Source organism: Helianthus annuus, chromosome 8, assembly GCF_002127325.2.
Source record: "Helianthus annuus cultivar XRQ/B chromosome 8, HanXRQr2.0-SUNRISE, whole genome shotgun sequence".
Lineage (NCBI taxonomy): Eukaryota > Viridiplantae > Streptophyta > Magnoliopsida > Asterales > Asteraceae > Helianthus > Helianthus annuus.
This window is the reverse complement of record NC_035440.2, coordinates 46024265-46045693: the sequence shown is the minus strand read 5'-3', so window position 1 is coordinate 46045693 and position 21429 is coordinate 46024265. Positions and strand designations below refer to the sequence as shown.

The window sequence follows — 21429 nt, the reverse complement described above, 5'->3', positions numbered from 1 at the left end:
GAAGGAATCAAAACCAACAGCAAGATTATACCATTTAACCATTTCTTTTGCGAGAAACATTTGACTACTAGTTACCTGATAGACACCCAATGGGTTTTAGGCCGGGTATACCCAATGAATATTTTTAATAAACCAACAGGTATACACGAAACCGATAGGTATGCTTGATACCCGAGAGTTAATTATCCCGATAGATACTTGACAAGCTTTGGGTCGGATATGGGACAAACTTTTATAATCGGGTATGAGATTAGAACTTTATATAGTTACGTTAGGCTTCCATATTATTTTAGTCCATCTGTTATCGGCCATCAACCGAAATAGCAAAATTCAATATGATAATACAATGAGTAGTGTATATTCATCGTGTAAAAACAATTAGGTATTACATGTCGAATATGAAGCCTAGGCATTGAAAAATAGGATAATGGTTTTGGATCATGATAACTATTGTCACAGGGTGTATACACTAAAAATATACGTCAATGACCTTTGAACTATCTTACCTTTTCAAAACCATTTGACCAGAGAGATAAACCACAACTCAAATTGACGCATTTTACAAGTAAATGGGTTGAAATTATCACCACTTCTTTTGCGTTTTCACCTATTTGACTTTTTTGGGCTATGTCAACCATGCTCATCATTTGCGCACATAGTTTGGTCTTCTTTTTATCAAATTTCTTCAAGTTTCCTACAAATCTGCTTTATATCAGGTCTCATATAAGGCGATGGAGAGCAGCAATCTATTGCCAGCTGGACGAATCGCATAACGCGTTCTTCGTTCATCAAATACCCATCGCCATTTTTTTCGTCAAACAAGATATCAGGGTGGTATAAAGCTTTATCAAGGTTTTCTTTCTTGTCAAGTGGTTCTTTACCAGTAAGCAATTCTAGTAAAATCCTTCCAAAACTGTAGATATCGGTTGCCTCGTTCATATCTTGTACTTTGATCAATTCTGGTGCTTTATACCCCTCTACAGCAGCCGCTTCCAGCATTTCTTGAGCTGCATTTAGATTCAAGAAGGTGTGTAGACCAAAATCTGACACAAATGGCTGTTGATTTTGATCAAGAAGTATGTTCTTTGACTTTAGATTTCCATGGATAAGGGGTTTTTGAAGGCCAGTATGTAGATACTCCAATGCTCTAGCAATGCCCATTGATATCCTAGAAATCACTGTCCATTTATGGCATTCGTCTTCTTGATCTATACATAGTTAAGAAGAAAATTTGAATAGGTTTAGTCATGGTTTAAAGTGTTCATATATGACAACATACAATGAAATAAGCACACTAGTAAATTAATTTTACATCTATAGCTATAAGCTTAAAAGACAAAATAAATTTCACTTATTCAGTTTTTGTGTAGAAATCTTTTACACTACGCTCCGCTTGCGGTATGCGCATATAATGTATACATGTGTGGGCCATCGAGGGACAAAAGTGAAAGTGAACTAATTTTAACGTTATTTTACTAATTTCGTGAAAATAACGTTAAAAGCGGGGGACGGTTAATCATGCATCATGTGGTGGCGTTGATAGCTGAAAGACAGAAGGGTATATGCACTAGTCGATCTTTGTCCCGATTGCTGAGTATTATATGCCTTATGTCTAAGCCCCAAGGCTTGATGCAAAACTACTATCGAGCCGGGGGTCTCACTGGAAACAGCATCTCTATTCCTATTAGGTAGAGGTAAAGTTGTCTACATTTTACCCTCCTCAGACCCTACCTTAGTTTTGCTATTGGTGGAATTTACTGAGTATGAAGAAATCTTTTAGACTCGACACAAATTATAACAAAAAAAACGACATTAAATTAAATTTTTTATTTCTACTAGTTTTCATTTTCTTAAAATGCACCTAGAGTAGTCATTACATCATCAAAATAAACATTCGAATTGAGTTTGGAAATGACTTATTGACTTATTAGCTTTTTGAAAAAGTTAATAAGTTAATAGGTCATTTCCAAAAGCCAAGGATTTGGGGATTTTCCAAATGATTTATTTACTTATTGGCTCCAATAAATTAATAAGTCATTTCCAAACTTAATCCCAAACATGGGGTCAACAGGAGTATGTTCATCCGATTACGGAAAGGAAGCAAAGAATAAAAGGATGATGCAAGAGCGAGAACTAGAAAGGGATGATGGTCAACTTACTCCCTTAGTTTGTAACTTGAATCTTTTGAAAGAGTACACAATTGGAAATTGATTCAAAAAGCTTCAGAAATACTATTCAAACCAATGTTTTAAAAACCGGTTTTTAAATCAAACCGGATTAGGCTAAAAAATGGTTCAACCTGTTGAACCAGGTTGTACCGAGCGGTTCAACCAGGTTGACTACCCAGCTCTATAATTTCATAAATTACAACATCAACTCAAAAGTTAATCCAAAAATGCATGATTACATATTAAAAGATGACCTAAAAGTAAATCCATAATAAAAAATAATCAAAAAGATAATCAAAAACCATTTAATTTTCCGACAAACTCTTTTAAATGAAAAGTGTACGATATGTTTAAGTCATTTGAGTGTTGAAAACATCAACTTTTTGTGTTTCATACAATATTAAATAAGAACTTTTAGTTACGACTTACAAATAATAATAATAATAATAATAATAATAATAATAATAATAATAATAATATAAGAATTACGTTAGATAAGTAACATATATAATAAAAATACGTAACAACCGAAACTAAAATAACCCTAGGCCGATACCGGTATTACGTTTCAAATCGGTATACCGGATTTTACCGTTGGTACAAACCTTATGTTGTTTCACTTATTTATCGGGGTGTTTCGTACCGGATTTACATCTAGAAACGGTAATATTGGTATAACCGGCCGGTATTTACCGGTTTTTAAAACATTGATTCAAACTAAAAATATAAAGAAAGAAGAAAGATCAAAAGCACAATCTGCTTTTATAAAAAGATGGACTCCCACAATAGAATTGCCTTTGCTTTAGAAAAAGTCACAGCATCAAATGCTCGTACAGTTCAATCATTTGCTGCATTTCAATACTACACACTGCCCTTACAAACCCCAATCCTAGCATTGTAAGTTGAACGACCCAGCTTTTTCTAACAAATTTATTGTGTCCTTTTTATGTCTATAGTCTATCATATCCTAAAAGATGTCTGTTTTCCTTATTTTTTAATTCTTTTTCTTTTGAATAGCAAAAAATCTCACGTGTGAATCCATCCTGCCTGAGGTTACATCCAAGGTTGATTACTCGACCGCCATGAGACTGTGCCCCCTATGCGTGGGAATCAGATGGAATCCGTAAACCCTTGGGATTAAACATCCAGATGTCCATCGAAAATGGCCCAAGCGGGAATTGAACATGCGTCTCCACTAGAGATGGCAGACCAGTTAACCGCTGAACCAAATTCTCGGGACTCTTTGTTTTTTAATTAACAGTCAAAAATGTTATGACATTCTCCATCTCCGAAGAAAGAGGTCGTTTGTGGTCCACGAAAAAGAAACGAGTTGGGAGGACATGGAAGAGAGACGTAAGAAAAAATACGAATGGAAGGGGAGAGATTCTGAGAGGGAAGGAGTAGGAGGGACAGAGGTTATCTTATGTTACAATGACATGATAATTTGTTACTTTTTATCATTTGCTATTTTCATTTACCAAGTCAGCTTAAACAACTATAAATGTAAACAATTAAGAATGTAACACACCACATTATAAATTATAAATGTAATATTTAAGAAAAAAACACATTTGACTTCGAGGCAGGGGAATAAGTAAATTCTCATGAGTTGTCTCAAGAAACGGAATTAAAATATATCTATGGTTAGACCACTCGTTACTGGATCACGCTCCCGTGAGGTTGAAAAATTGCCAGCGTGATCCGGCGTTGTACAGTGCCCCAAGGGGCGCTGTCGAAGGTGAAAGGCGGTGGGGCGTTGCAAGACTCACAGCGAGAAGATGGGGAATGTTGATGGCCCCTCCTTTTCAATCAATAACTTTTTCTTAATTTATTAGATTTAAATTTTATTTTAATTAAAATATTAAAACCATTACACATGAAAAAAAAAACCGTAAGTAAAAACTCATGATTTTATGTTAGTGAAGTGTCACTGAAAAAATTATGAAACGATAACACAAAACCTTATGTTTAGTGGAATAATTAAAAGGTTGTCCCGTCTCTACCACACAAGCAGTGAATCGTAACTGAACCACACAATAATTAGGTGTAGTTGATTAACTAAATTTAAACAAATGGATAAAATCTAAAAAAATAGAAAACATTTGATTGGTTGAAGAAGGTGGTGGTCCCACATGCCCGAATAATGATGAGATGATTAACGCCCCTCAATGACGGGTTGGAGCGGTGTTTGCCCTACGCCCCTCAATGACGGGTTGGAGCAGGTGCTAGCGAACTACACACGGTCTAAGCATTCTGACATGGTACATTAGAAATACCTACTATCGAAAGATGCTCCCAAATTCTAGGTTGACAATGATTGAAAACTAACATAACCGGTGTTTTAAATATCTAAATTTAAAAGAACAAATTTTAGCTAGGTCAAAGTAACCAATATCAAAAGGTTAAAAGAAAAAAACTCATCATATATTAATGTAAAACTTTCCAAGTATTTATAATTTAGTTAGCTGCTTATCTACAAATTTATGAGTTCATAAAAAACAATTTGATAAAAACAACTTTTTTTAACATATTACTTGTTATCTATTGAATTTGAACCTAAAATCTCTCCCTCCCAAAATGTTTAAAGATTTTCTATTTTATTAATGGATCACCACCCTATTGGTTTAATAAAACAAGTAGCAAGAAAAGGGAACAAAAGCCTAGGATAAATACCTTTAATGAACTGAGCCAAATTTCCTCCCTCATAAAAGGGATGCACAAGAAGCTTCTCATCTCTAGGCCCATAATAGAAACCATATAAAGGGACCAAATTAGGATGCCTAATTGGCCCAATCAGCTGTACCATATGCATCAAATCTTGTACCTTTTCTGTACAAGTTGGTCTCAAGAATCTCAAACAAACAACTGAATCAATCCTCACCAAATTAGCCCTGTACAAAGTCCCATAACCAGATTTCCCAATAACTTCACCAGGAGCATCCAATATATCAACACTAGTAACATTTTCACCACCTTTAAACTTAACCAATTCCCCATTAATCTCCATTTCTTCTACACCTTTTCCTTTGTTTTTAAACCTTGATTCTGTATCCCAAGATTCATCTTTTTTGGACCCTTTTCTTCTACAAACACATATTAAAGCCAAAACAATGAATATACCAAAGGAAATGGATAAAGATATGATCACTACAATCTTGTGGCTGTTTTCCATGTGGGTATATGATCAAAACCTCAAACAATCCAAAAAATCATACCCCTATTGGCAAATTGGTAATTACTCTGGTGGATAACATGAGGTGGGTTTGAACAAAAAATGTGGATAAAGTTACAATGAATGTGTTTTTGAGTCTGTTCTTCATGTGGGTATATGATCAAAAGCTTAAAGATTCAAGAAAAACTGGAACTTGTTTAGGTGTAATGAGAGAGAGAGAGAGAGAGAGAGAGAGAAGAAAGAGGATTCTTGACTTGTGAAGGAATGTGATGTATATGTGGAATAAGGTTAAGGAATATGTTTCACTTTCAAGTAATACCAAAGCCATAACCTAATTTAAACTTTATGTTTTGTATTAATTCATCTCAAGTCAGTTAAAACATGTTTGAATGTTGGTTTTTAGCTTTTTTGACATCATTAAGACGTTACAAAGTACGTCAGAAAACACACTAGTTATTGCTTTTTTTTCTTTTTAACTACAATTGGTAACTGGTAAGTGCCAAGCTACTAATTTTCAACTTTTATATAACTTTATAAAGTTGGAGATGTGTGAAAAAATGAAAATTTTAGTTTTTAGAACCTTACATGACTTTTGTTAAATGGGACTTAAACTCGTTAAATTTCATAAATTACAATCTTTCAGGGGAAATGATGAAAATAATCTAGTTGTTCAATCTTTTAAACAAAACGATAAACCTTTCATGTGTCAAAAAAAATATATTATTGTCAATCAAACGAAAACCTTTCCCATTTATACACCAAGATATATACATTCGCACAACGAATTCTCCAAATAGGCTACTGGCGAAATTCACTACATCAGGATACACTCGTCTCCAAACTGGAGAAAACTCTCACCTAGGGCAGAAGCCCGTGAACACTCGCCCGAAGGCACGACAGTGTGTTGAGGTAAAACTCATTCAGTTCAAGGATTGAACTAGCGATCACCGCATCATCAGCAGATGCCGCTTAAAACTAATGGAGAGAAGCAGGAATTGAACTTGGATCTCTTGGAAACCCAAGTCTCTCCCTTACCACTCCACCACAAGCTCATTGGCACATTCGCACCATATCGTGTACCATAATCACATTATGCCAGAGTGTTGGCAACTTGTGCGACGCCTTATGTAAAAGTGTCGTCATGATTCATGAAACCATTGAAAAGTAATGATTACAAGAACATTAAGGGTGTTAACTATTATACCTTTTTTTTAAAAGATATTATGATGTTGATGTGCCGGAAAATGTTATTTACAGGGTATTAACCATTACGGATAGTTTAAATGGTGAAAAATCAAAGTGATAATTTTAAACGAGGTCAAAGTCTATATTTTGCAAAAAAAAAAAAAAAAAAAAAAAAAAAAAAAAAAAGAGGTTAGTGAGGCCACTTTTGTGAATTTCTCATCTTTTAGATAGGTTTCTTCCGAGTTGACTGCCTTAATTTTTTTACTATAAATTCGCTAGTTTATTTAAACAACTCAAAACATAAAATCTTTCTATACTAATAAATACCTAAGAGATTATATCTCAAATTTTTCATTCATACTTGCCAAGTTACATCAAAACAAAAGGTAGACGGGCAACAAGCTGCGCCGCCACCCCTTTCTGAATTGCAAACCCTAATCTGCCAAAGACAAAATCCCGTCCCCCTGGTGCCGAGCAATTGTTGCGGATGACCTGTTGGACCCTGGTCAGGAATTGGATAGCTTCTGGCGCTAGGGAGCCAAATGTGTCAAAGGCAAAAGGGACAAAAACATGCTGGTTCTCTGCACAAGCTTTAGCGTGCTTGTCAACTTTCTTCGATTCTGCCTTTCTTGCTGCTTGTCCAGCTACAAACCCGTTTTCCCTTAAACCAACCAGAGGGGAAACCCCCGTGAGGTCAACACAAGCATGTTTCCCCCTAGCCCACCCAAAGACGAGCAGATCTGCTGGTCGCAGAGTAGATCTCCCTTCCATAGGGTCCGTAAGGAAATTCACAGGAGCCTCTTTCTTAGATGAAATCCCAGCTCTTCTCAGGATGTCCCACAAAACATCTCGCACCCAGTCATGCCGATATTTGAACCCAGGGAGCTCTTTACAATGCACTGCGTGCTCTCCGTATTTATCCATACAAGCTTTACGACATATTGGGCACGTTTCATCTTCTGGATACATAGGGATCATCAGCCGGTATTTAAGGATTGCTCTGTATTCTACTGCTGACATACATTGTCCCAGCCCCTCAATTGGGATAACAGTCAGAAAATCCTGAGCATGGGGACCCTTCAGACACTCCCACACCGCCCTCTGGCGAGATGACAAATCAAAATTTTCTCCCAGTCTTTGAGCGATTTTGCTAAATAGAGCATTCGCCAAAGTTGTTTGTGGTTTCGAGGGGGCGGTGTTCTTTTTAGAGAAACCGCCGATATCAAAGTCTGGGAGATGGACATTTAATCGTTCAAGCGCCTGCAGATAGTCCCCGTCGAGCCCGACAACCCCACTGTTCCGAAGGATATGATCCTGTAGTTCCCAAGACTGAGCTCTGGACGCCACAAAAGCATAAACCCCAACATCTCGAGCTGAGAGCAGGCCCAAACCACCTAGACGCATTGGCAGTGATGCCAAACGCCATTGGAGGTCCCCAAAGAATGGGCCACCACCCACGACTATGTCTTCTATAGCCTCTCGGAGGCCATCATCGAACCGGAATGATGCATCCTCCATCAAATAAGGTTGACAAGTTCGCAGCCCGAAAAGTAACTTAGCAACCCCCATGCAAGATCTTAGCAGAAGGAGTTCACATTGAGGGTCCCTAAGGCATGGCAAGAGTTTCATGAGTTCAACCGCCCCCGTCGCCCGCCGCCCTGCCAACTCGCCAACAAAGCTAGGGTCACGGCTAACAGCTCCACCCAGTAGCTTAACCCCCCTCTCTGGTCTGCCAATCCCTTTCGGGAAAAGCCCGTCCCGAAGTTTCTGCCCATCACATGTCGGCCAATAAACCTCTGTTTTCTTAATGTTGAGGTAAAGTCCTAGAGATGACCCTTCCTCGTTAATAATATCTAATGCCCTAGCAACCTCTGTCGCATTGCCGATAATCGTCCCATCATCCAAGTACCAAGCATGAAACGGAAGGTTACATCGGTCCTGCACCCTGAGAATGAGTGGGTGTAAGGCAAGGGAAAAGAGAAGGGGCCCCAAGGGATCCCCTTGTTGCACTCCAGTAGTAGCCCCAATACACTCATTACCAACATACAACCGAGCAGGCTGGGCGTAAAGGAATTGAACCCATCGATAAGTGACATGTGTCCAAAATAGATTGACGGACAATGTTGATGAACCTCTTTCAGGAAGGTTGTGCGGTCAACCATGTTGAACGCATTGGAGAAGTCCACAGTAAGCAAGGCTAAGGAACCATCTGCATGAAAGGAGTTGAGAAACCTGTTCGCACTGTGAAGCACCGCCTCTGCACCGTTTGACATCCCCACCCCAAACTGAAAGTCTCCTAAGTACTGCGCCATGCTTTTCCCGACACATTGTCCATCCTTAAATACCGGCTGATGATCCCTATGTATCCAGAAGATGAAACGTGCCCAATATGTCGTAAAGCTTGTATGGATAAATACGGAGAGCACGCAGTGCATTGTAAAGAGCTCCCTGGGTTCAAATATCGGCATGACTGGGTGCGAGATGTTTTGTGGGACATCCTGAGAAGAGCTGGGATTTCATCTAAGAAAGAGGGGCAGGATCCTCCAAGGCAACAAACTCTGCTAGCAACTAATAAATGAAAATCTTTTTTGGACACATGTCACTTTCTGGTGTTTTCTCATCTTATTTTCCTATTATCTCTCATATTAAATAATAATAGTAATTTTAAACAAAAATATTAGATAAGAGTAAAAATTTAGATAAGGATAAACATTTGTTTTTATTATGATCATATTAAATAATGGGTAGGGATATGGTAAAAAGTGTCTAAAGTGTGAGAAGGGTAAGAAGTGTTTTAAACCATTTGATATTTGATCTAATGGTTGAGATCAATAGGGTATAAAATGTAAATTGTGTTTTAATTAGAAGGACCTTATGTAAAATTAAAGGGCAATAGTGACTTTTCCAACGTTTCAAATATGGTAACCGTTTCAAAATCCCCATCAATCTCCTATAAATCAGCGAATTTATGGTAACTGTTTCAAAACCCCCATCAATCTCCTAAAAAATCAGCGAATTTCTCTACTGAGATAAATTCTTCGATTTCCTTCACAACAACTTTTTATAACACTATAAAGAACAGTATATTACATGATAAAACACTATAGGAAGATATAACACTATCTGTTTACTGTAAGACACTATACATAAATAAAACACTGTTGATGGGGGATAAAATACTATGAAAAGGAACAGTATATTACATGATAAAACACTATAGGAAGATATAACACTATATGTTTACTATAAGACACTATACAGAATAAAACACTATTGATGAGGATAAAACACTATGAAAAGGAACAGTATATTACATGATAAAACACTATAGAAAGATATAACACTATCTGTTTACTGTAAGACACTATACATAATAAAACACTATTGATGGGGATAAAACACTATGAAAAGGAGATTAAAGATACATGTACATAATATAACACTATTGACTGGGGAATATAACACTACAACAAGAACTTACCCTAAACAATTAAATGTATAGAACAAATTGAATTCGAATCACATCCCTAATATATCGCCTGATATTTTTGGCTTATCTTTGGAAATCAATTAATTGATAAGAATGGACAATTACTAATATACCCTTTTGAATTAGTTAAGATAAGGGACACTTGTCATTCCCAAATTATTTCTCACACTTCTCACAAAAGTTGGACTTTTTACAGGATCCTTTACCATTAAATAATAATAATAATTTTAAACAAAAAAATTAGATAAGAACATAACCGATTATTTTTATTATGATCATATTAAATAATAATAATAATATTTTTTAACAAAAAATTAGTTAAGAATACATATTTAACAAAGTAAAATTTTATAATAAGTAAATAGTATGTTATAGTTCATTTTTAAAAGATAAATCTTGACGTGTTAGCATATAACATTATATATATTAAACACGTGCAATATACGAGTTTTTTTAAAGATATATATCGTTTTTATTATTTATTATATAAATTACATTTATGAAAAATAAAAAAACAAAGTAAAATATTATAATATAAGTAAATAGTACATCAATGTTCATTTTTAAAAAATAAATCTTGATGACTGTTTGTATTAACATATGACATTATATTATATTCAACACGTGCAATATACGAGTTTTTTTTTAATATATCTTTTATTATTATTTATTATATAAAATTATATTTATACAACCCGTGTAATACACGAGGTTTTAACCTACTGATTTTATATGAAATAGAAGTTTACTCGGTGTTATAAAAAAGCTACACATAATTATGTGTAAGGTTCTATTAAGCATATAAATACCACTAGGTTAGAACCCCGTGTAATACACGGGTTGAATAAATGTAATTTTATATATCAAATAATAAAAAAAATATATTTTTAAAAACCTTTATATACCAAATAATAAAACAATATATCTTTAAAAATCTCATTTATTACATGGGTTAAATAAATGTAATTTTATATATTAAATAATAAAAAAGTTATATCTTTAAAAACCTCGTGTATTGTAATACACGGGTTGAATAAATGTAATTTTATATATCAAATAATAAAAAAATATATCTTTAAAAACCTCGTTTATTACACTGGTTGAATAAATGTAATTTTATATATTAAATAAGAAAAAAGTTATATCTTTAAGAACCCGGTGTATTGGATGGGTTGAGTAAATTTAATTTTATATATTAAATAATGAAAAAAGTTACATTTTTAAGAAACTCATATATTGTATGGGTTGAGCATATTTAATTTTATATACCAATCAATAAAAAGTTATAATTTGTTATATCTTTATGACTTTATAAACCATGTACATTATAAAACATTTGTACTAAACTGACAAAATTACCCAAATCACAGAGACTAAAATGACATTTAACTCTTTATATTATATTAATTTATATTCAGTGTACGTCTTTTGTTAATTTCAAGATAAATAATTTTGAAATCTAATAAATATTTCAAATGACTATATTATCTTCTATACAAATTGTTTAAATTTATAGTAAATTTTATTTTATAATTATCTTTAAATTAATATTAATATTAATTATAATTAAGTAGGAGATAGAGATAGGAATACTAAGAAATAGATGGCTCTAATGAATGACATGTGTCTCCTAATTAATTTTTTTTATTATATAGTATAGATTCTAACAAAATACAATGACTAATTATGTAATATGTTTAAAAAAATAATTATAAAAAAACCCCAAAGACAATTTGGAATAGTTTATAAGATTAAAATATTGAGTCAAAACCTTTCAATTGGTGATTTGGAAGTTACGAGACTATGAGAGTATGAGGTTAGTTGGTGCCACGTAGTAGGTACTTGATTGATCAATATTCCCTTATGTACATATGATTGATTCCAAGATATTGTACAAATTTTACTTTTTAAATATGTTTTATAAACATCCATGACATGTCATTGCAAACATCGATCAATTTTATAAGTTCTTTCGACCAAAGTCCCTAAACTTTTTACTGAACCATTTTGGTCATTATAATTAAATCATGTAATTGTAAGAAAAAACGTTAACTAAAATCAAAACCATTGAACTTTTGATAAAAACAAGAACATTTACTTTTATAAACTAAAGATAGCTGGTTTTTCTAAACCAACATTTTATAATTTTTAAACACATTCATATTCATAAATTGTCTTTACTATACATGTATTTCTTTAACAACGGTATTTTATTAGCAAAACACTAAGGACGAGCAAGATGCTAGAACATTGTACAAATCATAAACCAAATTACATTTTTGTCATATCTGTTATCTAATAGTGTGACATTAGTCAATAAGACATTCCCCACAATGATTTAGTTCTACACATGTATAGTTTCTTGTCTATATTCTCAAAAGTTAGTTTGTTAGCTGTTATAACTAGGGGTGTTTAAATTCAAATATCCTGAGTTTCGGATACTCCTATTCCAAATCAAATGAAAATTTTGAATACAGGATTATAATATCATAATTCAAATAGAAATTTCGGACTCGGGTTCGGATGTTGGATCGGATATCCGAATTTTGAAAAATATATAATATATAACAATTTTTAACAAAATATTAAATAGTCTTTAAAAAACTATTTTGGATATCCGAAATATCCAAAAAAAAATTATGAAAAATCATTGCCAACATTTAACTCTCAATAAGGGTAATTTAGTCTTATTGAAATATCCGAAATATCCTAAATGTTGGCCATGTGTCAAATTCTAATTGGTTCGTAGGGTTTTTATGAAAAATGGTGTTTGTATATGATCCTAGGCCACCAATGTGGTCTCCACTAAACATGAAACAGCACCGTCAACTACCGTCATCAACTATCTAACATGTTCTTGTTAAACAAGAACAGATAGATACACTGATTTTTTTAAACGAAAAACTAAAATACTCCTAATAGCCACCAATACCTGCACATTGATTTGAACCTTCCACTAGTCCATCACACCATGTCCCTTAAAGACAGATACACGCATAAATAGAACCTTTAATTATCAAAATCTAACTGAAAACTAATGTAAGCAATGGCCAGAACTTAAGTGGTTGCAAAAAAATATATCAAAAGTTGCATCTGAGATGGTGTATACTAGGAATGTGCATGATCCGGTATTGACAAATTTTTGGTTAAACCATAAGTCAAATTGATAATAACGGTTTTTAATCGTTTTAAACTAAAACCGAACTGTTAAAATTTAACCTGAACCATACCAGATCTAACGGTTTGATTCTTGCTTAGTTTCACGGTTTGTTTTCTATAGTTTCCTAGCTCTATTGTTTTGTTTTCTTTGACAAAATATGCTTATGGCTCTGTTTTGGGAAGGTGCCAACCACCACACATGTAACGTGACAACCACCACCAGCCTGCTTACCATGACCTTCAGCAGCACATTCAAACCCAAAACAAAAATCACATAATCAAATGCAAATTTACTAGCTAAAGTCAGATGATCTATAAATTTACAAAGGCTATGGTGAAATTAATGGGCATCTTATTGATGGCCCATAAGCAAATACACTTTAGAGTTAAATGTCATTTTAATCCTATGGTTTGGGTCATTTTGTCAGTTTAGTCCAAATGTTTCATTTTTCGTCTGTATGTCCAAAAAGGTTTCACCGTTGTCATTTTAGTCCACTGAGTTAACTTCATTCATTTTTTATATCAACAAGAAGGGCAATTCGTTCATTTTATATGTAATTCTGTTAACTAGAAGGGCAATTCAGCCATATAAAATGACCGAATTGCCCTGCTCGTTAACAGAAAAAAATAGATGAAGTTAACCCAGTGGACTAAAATGACAACAGTGAAATCTTTTTGGACCCACATGCGAAAAATGAAACCTTTGGATTAAACTGCCAAATAGCTCAAACCACATGGACTAAAATCGCATTTAACTCAAAACTGAATTTACAAACAAGATGTTCACCAACAATTGATCTTCTATTAGAATAACGAAATCAGAAAAAGCATCAGAAAAAAGCACAGCACAAATAACCTTATCAAAACTATTTATAGAAACCTAATCCTAAACCTTTTAGAACTCCACGCGTATGAAATTAACTCAATAAACAAACCATACTTATCTAACTCTTGGTTACGACTCAACTTGTTGCCCGTTTACTTGTCATTCTTAAATTTTAAGTGATTTTCCAGATTAAATGAATTAAAAATCCAATGCAAAGACTAAATTGCATGACTAGGGTTGGGACGGTTTTTCGATCTTGATTGCATCTCTGCTAGACACCCAAAGCCAATATATATTATGAACTGAGGCAGCAACAAGAAGCGCAATTCACCAAGGCAACGATAAACTGATAGGATGACAACCAATCAATGACAACCGGAACAAGAGAGAGAAGGAAAGTTGCGTGAAGCAGGTGTCCATTCAGTTCAGACCAGTAACTAAATGGCAGCCTTCAACTCTTACCAGAGTTTCAAAGGCTCGACTCTTGCTTTGTCACATCTACACCGAGTCTCAAAACCCAATCACTAGACACAGCATACAGTTTTGCCTTCAATAAGATCCTAAAGCAGACAGCCCATATGGTATTCTCGAATCGTATAAGAGTCCACTTGCATTTAAACAAACAAAAGTAATATACATACTCGATTTTGTAGCCATCATAGCTAACTTAGAAAAAACAAAACATCAGCGATTCAAGTTTTATTGAGATTGAGGTTGCATAAACACAATAAATCATGATGCAATAACAGGGCGTAATATTAGCAAGTCCATATATAAAACATTTCCGCATGGCAAACGAAAACAAGGTCTAATCAATTCATCAACTACTACTGGCAGTCTGGCACCATCCTCCACCCTTCACACCACCACCGCCGCTTGCACTACGTCCTCCTTCCCCACCACCACTGTGGTAGCAGCCTCTCTTTCTTTTTATATTCATTCTGAAAGTTGAAATTCTCTACACATCAACATTATACGTTGTGAAAAAAACTAATGTTTATTCAATTATGCTAGTTATATAACTGAAAACCTTCATGGGTAGGGTACTGCTTTCACAGTCTGAAAAGATCTAGGGTTTTGGGTTGTCCAGAGGAGTGAACAGGAAGTTTCCAGAGAACATTGCTTCTTTATCTGCATATCCACAATTATGCTTCCAATTTAAATTTGATAAGATAAGCATGCAAAATCATATCAAAGTGATGAAAAAAAACCTAAATAAAAAAAGGCAAATTGAATCTTAATAATCCCACCTTTGCTCAGTTGGCCAATAATAATCCGCAAATAATAATGCCCACTGCGAATATCCTTGCCACCGGTCCAACTTTCTAACTATTTTTTTTTCAATGGAACCCCGTTAAAAAAACCTAACCCAGTTAGTTTTGTTGCTGATGTGGATAGTTTTTTGCTGACATAGACATATAGGTGGAAAAATGTTTTTTTGCTGACATGGACATAAAAAAAATTTCCACCTCATATGTCTACATCAGCAAAAACTAACTGGGTTAAGTGTGTTTTTAACGGAGGAGTGGAGGACCACTGAATAAAAATAATTAGAAAATTGGGACCAGTGGCAAGGATATTCTCAGTTAGGATTATTATTGGCCAAGTGATAAAGGTGGGATTATTAAAATCCAAATTGCCAAAAAAAAAATATAGCTTAACAAGGAAATGGGTCAACTGAGTAGAGCATGTCGAAAGTCAACCAAAATGTATTTATTTTAAAGCTTCAAAGTTCAAACCCCCTTAATAATTTTATTCAAAAAATGAGTATTATTAAAATAAATATACCGAGTATTATTAAAATAAATATACTGGTTGTACACTATTAATCATATTTGACACTAGATATTTGTACAGAATTTATAACCCGAGTTCTAATACAAGCCATGTTGATCTGTACTCTTCTGAAGGTAAATGTTAAAGTAATATCAGTTTAAGCATGAGTCAAATTGGGTTATTCATAATCTCTAATGTGCAAATGGGTAAATTGAAGGATTTAACATAAAAAATGATTAAAAAAAACGTCAAACAGGTTGAAAGTCAACCAAAGTGTATCCAAATGCAGAAAAAATATAGAGTACCTTTTATATGTATTTTAGTGAAAATGCATTCATATTCACATATTAACTATATACTGTATTCAGAAAAGAAAAAAATAGATAAAGAATAAATTTGATTGTCACCCCAACCCGTTTTGAACTCAGATTTAAAGGTTATTTGTTCTGTCCATAACTTGTTGGCCCTTTACCGATATTAACAATTTTTTTGCCTCCATTATGGGTAACAAATTTTAGATTTTCTTAAGTCAAATGTTTCCTTTTGTTTACAGAGGAAGTGCTATTAACATCAAGATATGAAGGACTGCAAGTAAATCTATAAAACAAGAAATTGTAAGATACCTGTTAATGACAGGCAGGTACATTCTCGTCGGACATATCTTGTGAATGCCTGAAAATTCCAAACCATAAAGTTAAAAGACTAAATATAGTTTGAATGTAGACATGCAGCTGTAGTTAATGAAAGACAAGCACATTCTCGTTGTGGATCCATTATTTATTAAAGCAAGGTAAGAACTAACCAAGACAGCTGGTAATGCAGAGACATCTAGCTTTGAAGAACCATCTTCAGCAAAGACATTCCTACATAACATGTAAGAATGATTTAAAAAACGGTGGTTACATCCGCGCTCTGCGGCGGTGGCGACTCGATTTTTAACACATTTTAAATGGAAACGTAGATGCAATGTAAAAATAACGTTTAGCAGGAATTCGTTCGATGAAAAGAAAAAACTAAACAATGATATGACTAATTATAATAATAAGAATAACTAAAGCTTCAGAATTTTGTAAATCTCCGGAGGGGGAATTCGCTCGGTATTGGTTTGGTTTGTTATGGTACTGGCACTCACTATAATAACAACTGAAAGAAAAACATAAAATAATAATACAGTCCTGATATGACCAAAAGGACATCGAGGCGTGTTTTGCAGCGATTGAAAACAATTAAAAAAATGCCGATACTGGTACCGACGTTCGGTTTGTTTCATGACCTCTACAATACCGGCAATCGGTATAACTAACGAACACAAGTTATTTAAAGTATAAAGGGTGCAACTGAAACTTTAAAAAAACACAAATTACAAAACCTAAAACAAAAACAAAAAGTGCTGTAGCAAACCCCTAATGTCATTTGATATAAAGAATAATTAGTGAATCTCTTACTTCCATATTGCATTCTGCAAATCATCCTGTTTAGCTTCCGGAAGCATTGCGGTATCAAAAGCGACAATATTCCCATAAAATACCTTTTCCAATTCCCTCATCCATTTAGACAAGAGCAAATTAACCTGCACTCCAGTCAGAAAATAACCGTGTTATTAATTTTTCAAGAAAATTCTGTTTAGTCACCAGAAATGGATAAGTTTTTAATTAGCTATGGTCCACAACAACAAGATTTTTTACTAGCAAGATCATCGATCTTTTCTACCATCACATCAACTGATAAAAAGATATCAAATTTTTAGTCAAAAGTCAACCAATCCAGACTACCAACCCCAGCTTTGGAAACTCTGGTCTCTAAATCATGATTGTAGATTTCATACACGTATTGCCCCAATTCAATGCCTTCCTTTCCTTCTGCTTTCAAGCGACGCAAACAAAGCCACATGTGTACTACTAGCATTGAGAAATTTGTTCTAAAAGTTTTCTCCATTTTAAAAACTGCATATTAAAGTAAAACATATTCATTAGAAATAGAATACATACATATTAATAAAAAGCGTTGGGTTTCTCATGGATTAAAAGACAACAGATATTATATGATATGAACATGTAATCCCTCCAGCTACAATAAATGCAATCTCTATTCTAGGACGCCTCAAACTAAATGCAGCATTTCTATTTAACCCAAAATCAACTATTTGCTCGTTATTAATAATTACCAAACATTCATTAAATTGACTTTGGTCTACTACAAGATTCAACTATTTGCTAGTGGTGAAAGATCCTTCTTAAATCATTTGTCTAGTTAAGCTTTGCACATATTTTATAATACAACTACAAACAATTTTGCATATACACCATTATTGTCAATTGCGAATAGCAGTCGATAGTTAGAAGCTACCTATATTCTACGTAGCGACAGCGACGAAATAGCGCCCACTATTTCATGTTTAGCGATAAACTAGAGAAACAAGACCAAACCTAAGGTATCGAGCAGTGGAGATGAGAAAATAATGATAAAAATAAATAAAATGCTGCTATTTATCGCTATTACTATATAGTGACATATGACCTGTACGCGACGTAGCGCACTATAGTGAGCTATTGACAACTATGATATACACTTTGTCTGGAAAATCTTATGTGCATCAAAACATCAACATTTTGACTATATACAATTAGAAAGAATGAAATATAACCTAAATGACTAAATCCCCTCTATATAACGTTTGTCACCACGGCACGTACTAACAAAGCAAAAAAATCACGTGAGAGAAAATATTCTTGTTGAAATTATCCATCTAGAACTTTGTTATACTAAATAAAACTTGGATGTGGGGAATTCATGGTTCATTTACATAGCATTTCAAATACAGTTTCAAAGAATTCTATCTTATAATGATGATCGAGGAGAATAATAAACGACTAACCATCATAAATGACAGGTTTATCTACTTGAGATACAACACGGCGGTAAATAACATTTGCTTGCCGAATAGACTTGCTTTGCTTGCTATAGAACAACATCATTTTCAGGAAAAAATGGCGGAGACCCTCATAAGTCGGTTCCTCAATTCTCAAAGGGGATTCAGGTGGCAAGGCTAAAGAAGAAGGCTTAGATCGAAACATCTTATTCAGACTTTCCTGCAGAAAGCAACGCACTCTGATCATAACAAGTAAACACGTCCAATAACCTATAAATGACATAATTCACCCTGAAAAACAAATAACTCAACCGTTATTTGTTAGTAATACCAATTACAACTGTTACTGTTGAAGAGTTGATACAAAAGCATATCACCTGTCATCAAAACTAGCAGATGTTGATCGGATTCAGGATTTTACTTATCCAGAGAAATAGTAGCAGTTCTATCCTATGTTGGGTGCGCGCCAAAGCCCTCAGGTGACGCGATTCGCAAAGAATGGCATGGAACCGGCCTAAACTAGTCCCAACTCCTAAAACATGTCTAAAAGACCTATAAATGATATGTTTATGTTATGCGCCTTGCTTATCTCAGGCCCTCGCTTTTTAAGCGCCTAGGCCCAAGGCTCACCCTTTGCACCATAAGGGCAGCTTGCACCTTCGACAACTATGGTTCTATCTAGCATTAATAAGATCTTCATCCCCTAAGTTGACCACTCATACAACCACAATTTTTGAAACTACTGAAACTGTAACAATTAACAATACAGATTTCAAACTGGAAACATAATTCCAGAGTTGTTCAAAAGATACCTCCGATATAGCAGAAGCATTAGAAGCTGGCGGCACTTCAACGGCGGCAACCCTAGAAATTCGCCTGCACGGTAACACATACAAATCTACTGATTTATTGTGTCGGTATAGGTAACCTAGGGTTCTGCTCCATCGAGGCATCATTGGCGTCAGTAAAACCTAAATCAAACAAAAACAAAATTCATGAAATTGCAGTGAAATTGGAAGAATAAAATTCGCATAGAGAAGAACGGCATTACGTTATGGTAACAGTCGGAGAGTTTTTCGTAGGATGTATTAAACCCTAAAACAAAGTCAGATCAGACGATAGCTCTGGCCATGTTTGGTTTAACTTTTCAAAACTAATGTTTGGCTAAACTTTTTCTCCTCATGTAAACTCTCTAACCATCATTTTAAAGCTTATAACTTTTTCTCTTACATAACAATTTCATGTCAAACACTTGTCTTATTAATCTTTAAAAGAATAAAATGCGCTTTTCATTCACCGAAGAGGTAACCAAAAGCCAAACCGAACCTAATAAAAACCCGGTTATTTGGTTTAGTTTGTAACCGTAACCGAATTCAAATTCGGTTGTTTGGTTTGGTATTTGGTTCGATTCTTTTTTAAATTCAGTTTAACCAAATTAACCGTTTTAATCTTTTAATTTTATAAAAAATATATATACGTGTTTAATTTAATAGCCCAATCCAAGACCCAAATCCATTAATCTAAATACACAATTATGGAGTCCAAAACTTATAGCCTAAATCATCTCCTAGCTTCTCACATATCACATTGTTAACTCAAAACTCTAGACTATTCGACTATTTGAACTTTTACGTTTCTTTTAGACTCGTTTAAACTCGGTGCTTTTGTTTTAGACTACTTTAGGTTGTGTATGTTTTGGGGTTTTTTTAAACATTTGGTATGTTTTAATATTGTATTAAAGGATGTGTTTGTAGTTGTGTATAAACAAGTACATGTTCCACCAAACAGGGAAAAATAATTTGGTTGAATTCACTTAATCTGGTTAAATTCGATTAATTTGATTTTGACAGAAAACCAAACAGAATTCAAATTCGGTTATTCGGTTCGGTTGTAGTTTGGGTTCAGTTCGATGTTTGGTTATGACCTTAAAATATAAAAAAACGAATTAACCAAACCGTATTAACCAAATTAACCGTAAACCGCATCGTTGAACACCCCTACGATTCGGTTAGGTTCGGTTATTTGAAATCGAAGTCATTGGTTGATGTATAGATTAAAGATCTTGTCCATTAATTCAAAAGTGTGAGAAATATTGTGGAGATAACATGTGTCCTCAATCTAAATTAATTCAAAAGAGTAAATAAGTAATTTTCTCATTGATTCAATTAATTGATAACATTTCATAACCGCCACCCTTTATTTTAGAAATACGAATTAATCTACGAATTTGTATTTTTTTTAATCGTTCATCAAATATAACTTTCTGAAGATCGCATAATGAAGGTTTTATAGAGTGTTATATAGTGATAGATGCAGAATGAAGGTTTTATACAGTGTCATATAGTGTTATAGTGTTATATTTTCTGGTAGCAGTCTATGATGGATGTATAGTGTTATATAGTATCATATAGTTTCATAGTGTTATATTTTCTGGTAGCAGGTCTACGATGGATGTACAGTGTTATATAGTGTTATAGTGTTATATTTTTCTAGTAACAGGTCTATGATGGATATATAGTGTTATATAGTATTACATAGCGTTATATGGTGTATATGGTGTTATATAGTGTTATATATTTCTGGTAGCAGTTACATGTTTCCGGAATTTTAGAATGTCTGGAATTTTAGTGTTAGTTTAAAAATGGATCGCTAAAAAATATGAGAGGTTACCTTATTTGAAACATATAAAAAGACAATATTACCCCTATAATTTTCAAATCAGGCCAAATAATTAAAACACATTTACAATTTGGTCCCTATTGATCTCAACGTTTAAAATACTAC

General features: G+C 34.0%; 3 protein-coding genes across 3 annotated transcripts; all 3 read right to left on the bottom strand.

Moving 5' to 3' along the window:
• Window positions 1-334: 334 nt before the first annotated feature.
• LOC110872756 (putative kinase-like protein TMKL1) lies at window positions 335-5579 on the bottom strand. Its single transcript, XM_022121627.2, has 2 exons — window positions 4842-5579; window positions 335-1208 (listed from the first exon to the last, which is right to left on the bottom strand). The coding sequence occupies exons 1-2, from the start codon at window positions 5338-5340 to the stop codon at window positions 676-678; spliced, it is 1032 nt and encodes a 343-aa protein (XP_021977319.1). The 5' UTR covers window positions 5341-5579; the 3' UTR covers window positions 335-675.
• A 1029-nt stretch (window positions 5580-6608) lies between these two features.
• LOC110869926 lies at window positions 6609-8837 on the bottom strand. The gene is made up of 3 exons (XM_022119129.1): window positions 8658-8837; window positions 7018-8583; window positions 6609-6665 (listed from the first exon to the last, which is right to left on the bottom strand). The coding sequence occupies exons 1-3, from the start codon at window positions 8835-8837 to the stop codon at window positions 6609-6611; spliced, it is 1803 nt and encodes a 600-aa protein (XP_021974821.1).
• A 5755-nt stretch (window positions 8838-14592) lies between these two features.
• LOC110872755 (ubiquinol-cytochrome-c reductase complex assembly factor 1) lies at window positions 14593-19849 on the bottom strand. The gene is made up of 9 exons (XM_022121626.2): window positions 19697-19849; window positions 19458-19616; window positions 18652-18865; window positions 17553-17719; window positions 17222-17346; window positions 16579-16639; window positions 16400-16448; window positions 15031-15131; window positions 14593-14941 (listed from the first exon to the last, which is right to left on the bottom strand). Exons 2-8 carry the CDS (start codon window positions 19599-19601, stop codon window positions 15070-15072), a joined length of 822 nt encoding a protein of 273 aa, XP_021977318.1. The 5' UTR covers window positions 19602-19616; window positions 19697-19849; the 3' UTR covers window positions 14593-14941; window positions 15031-15069.
• Between the last annotated feature and the right edge of the window lie 1580 nt (window positions 19850-21429).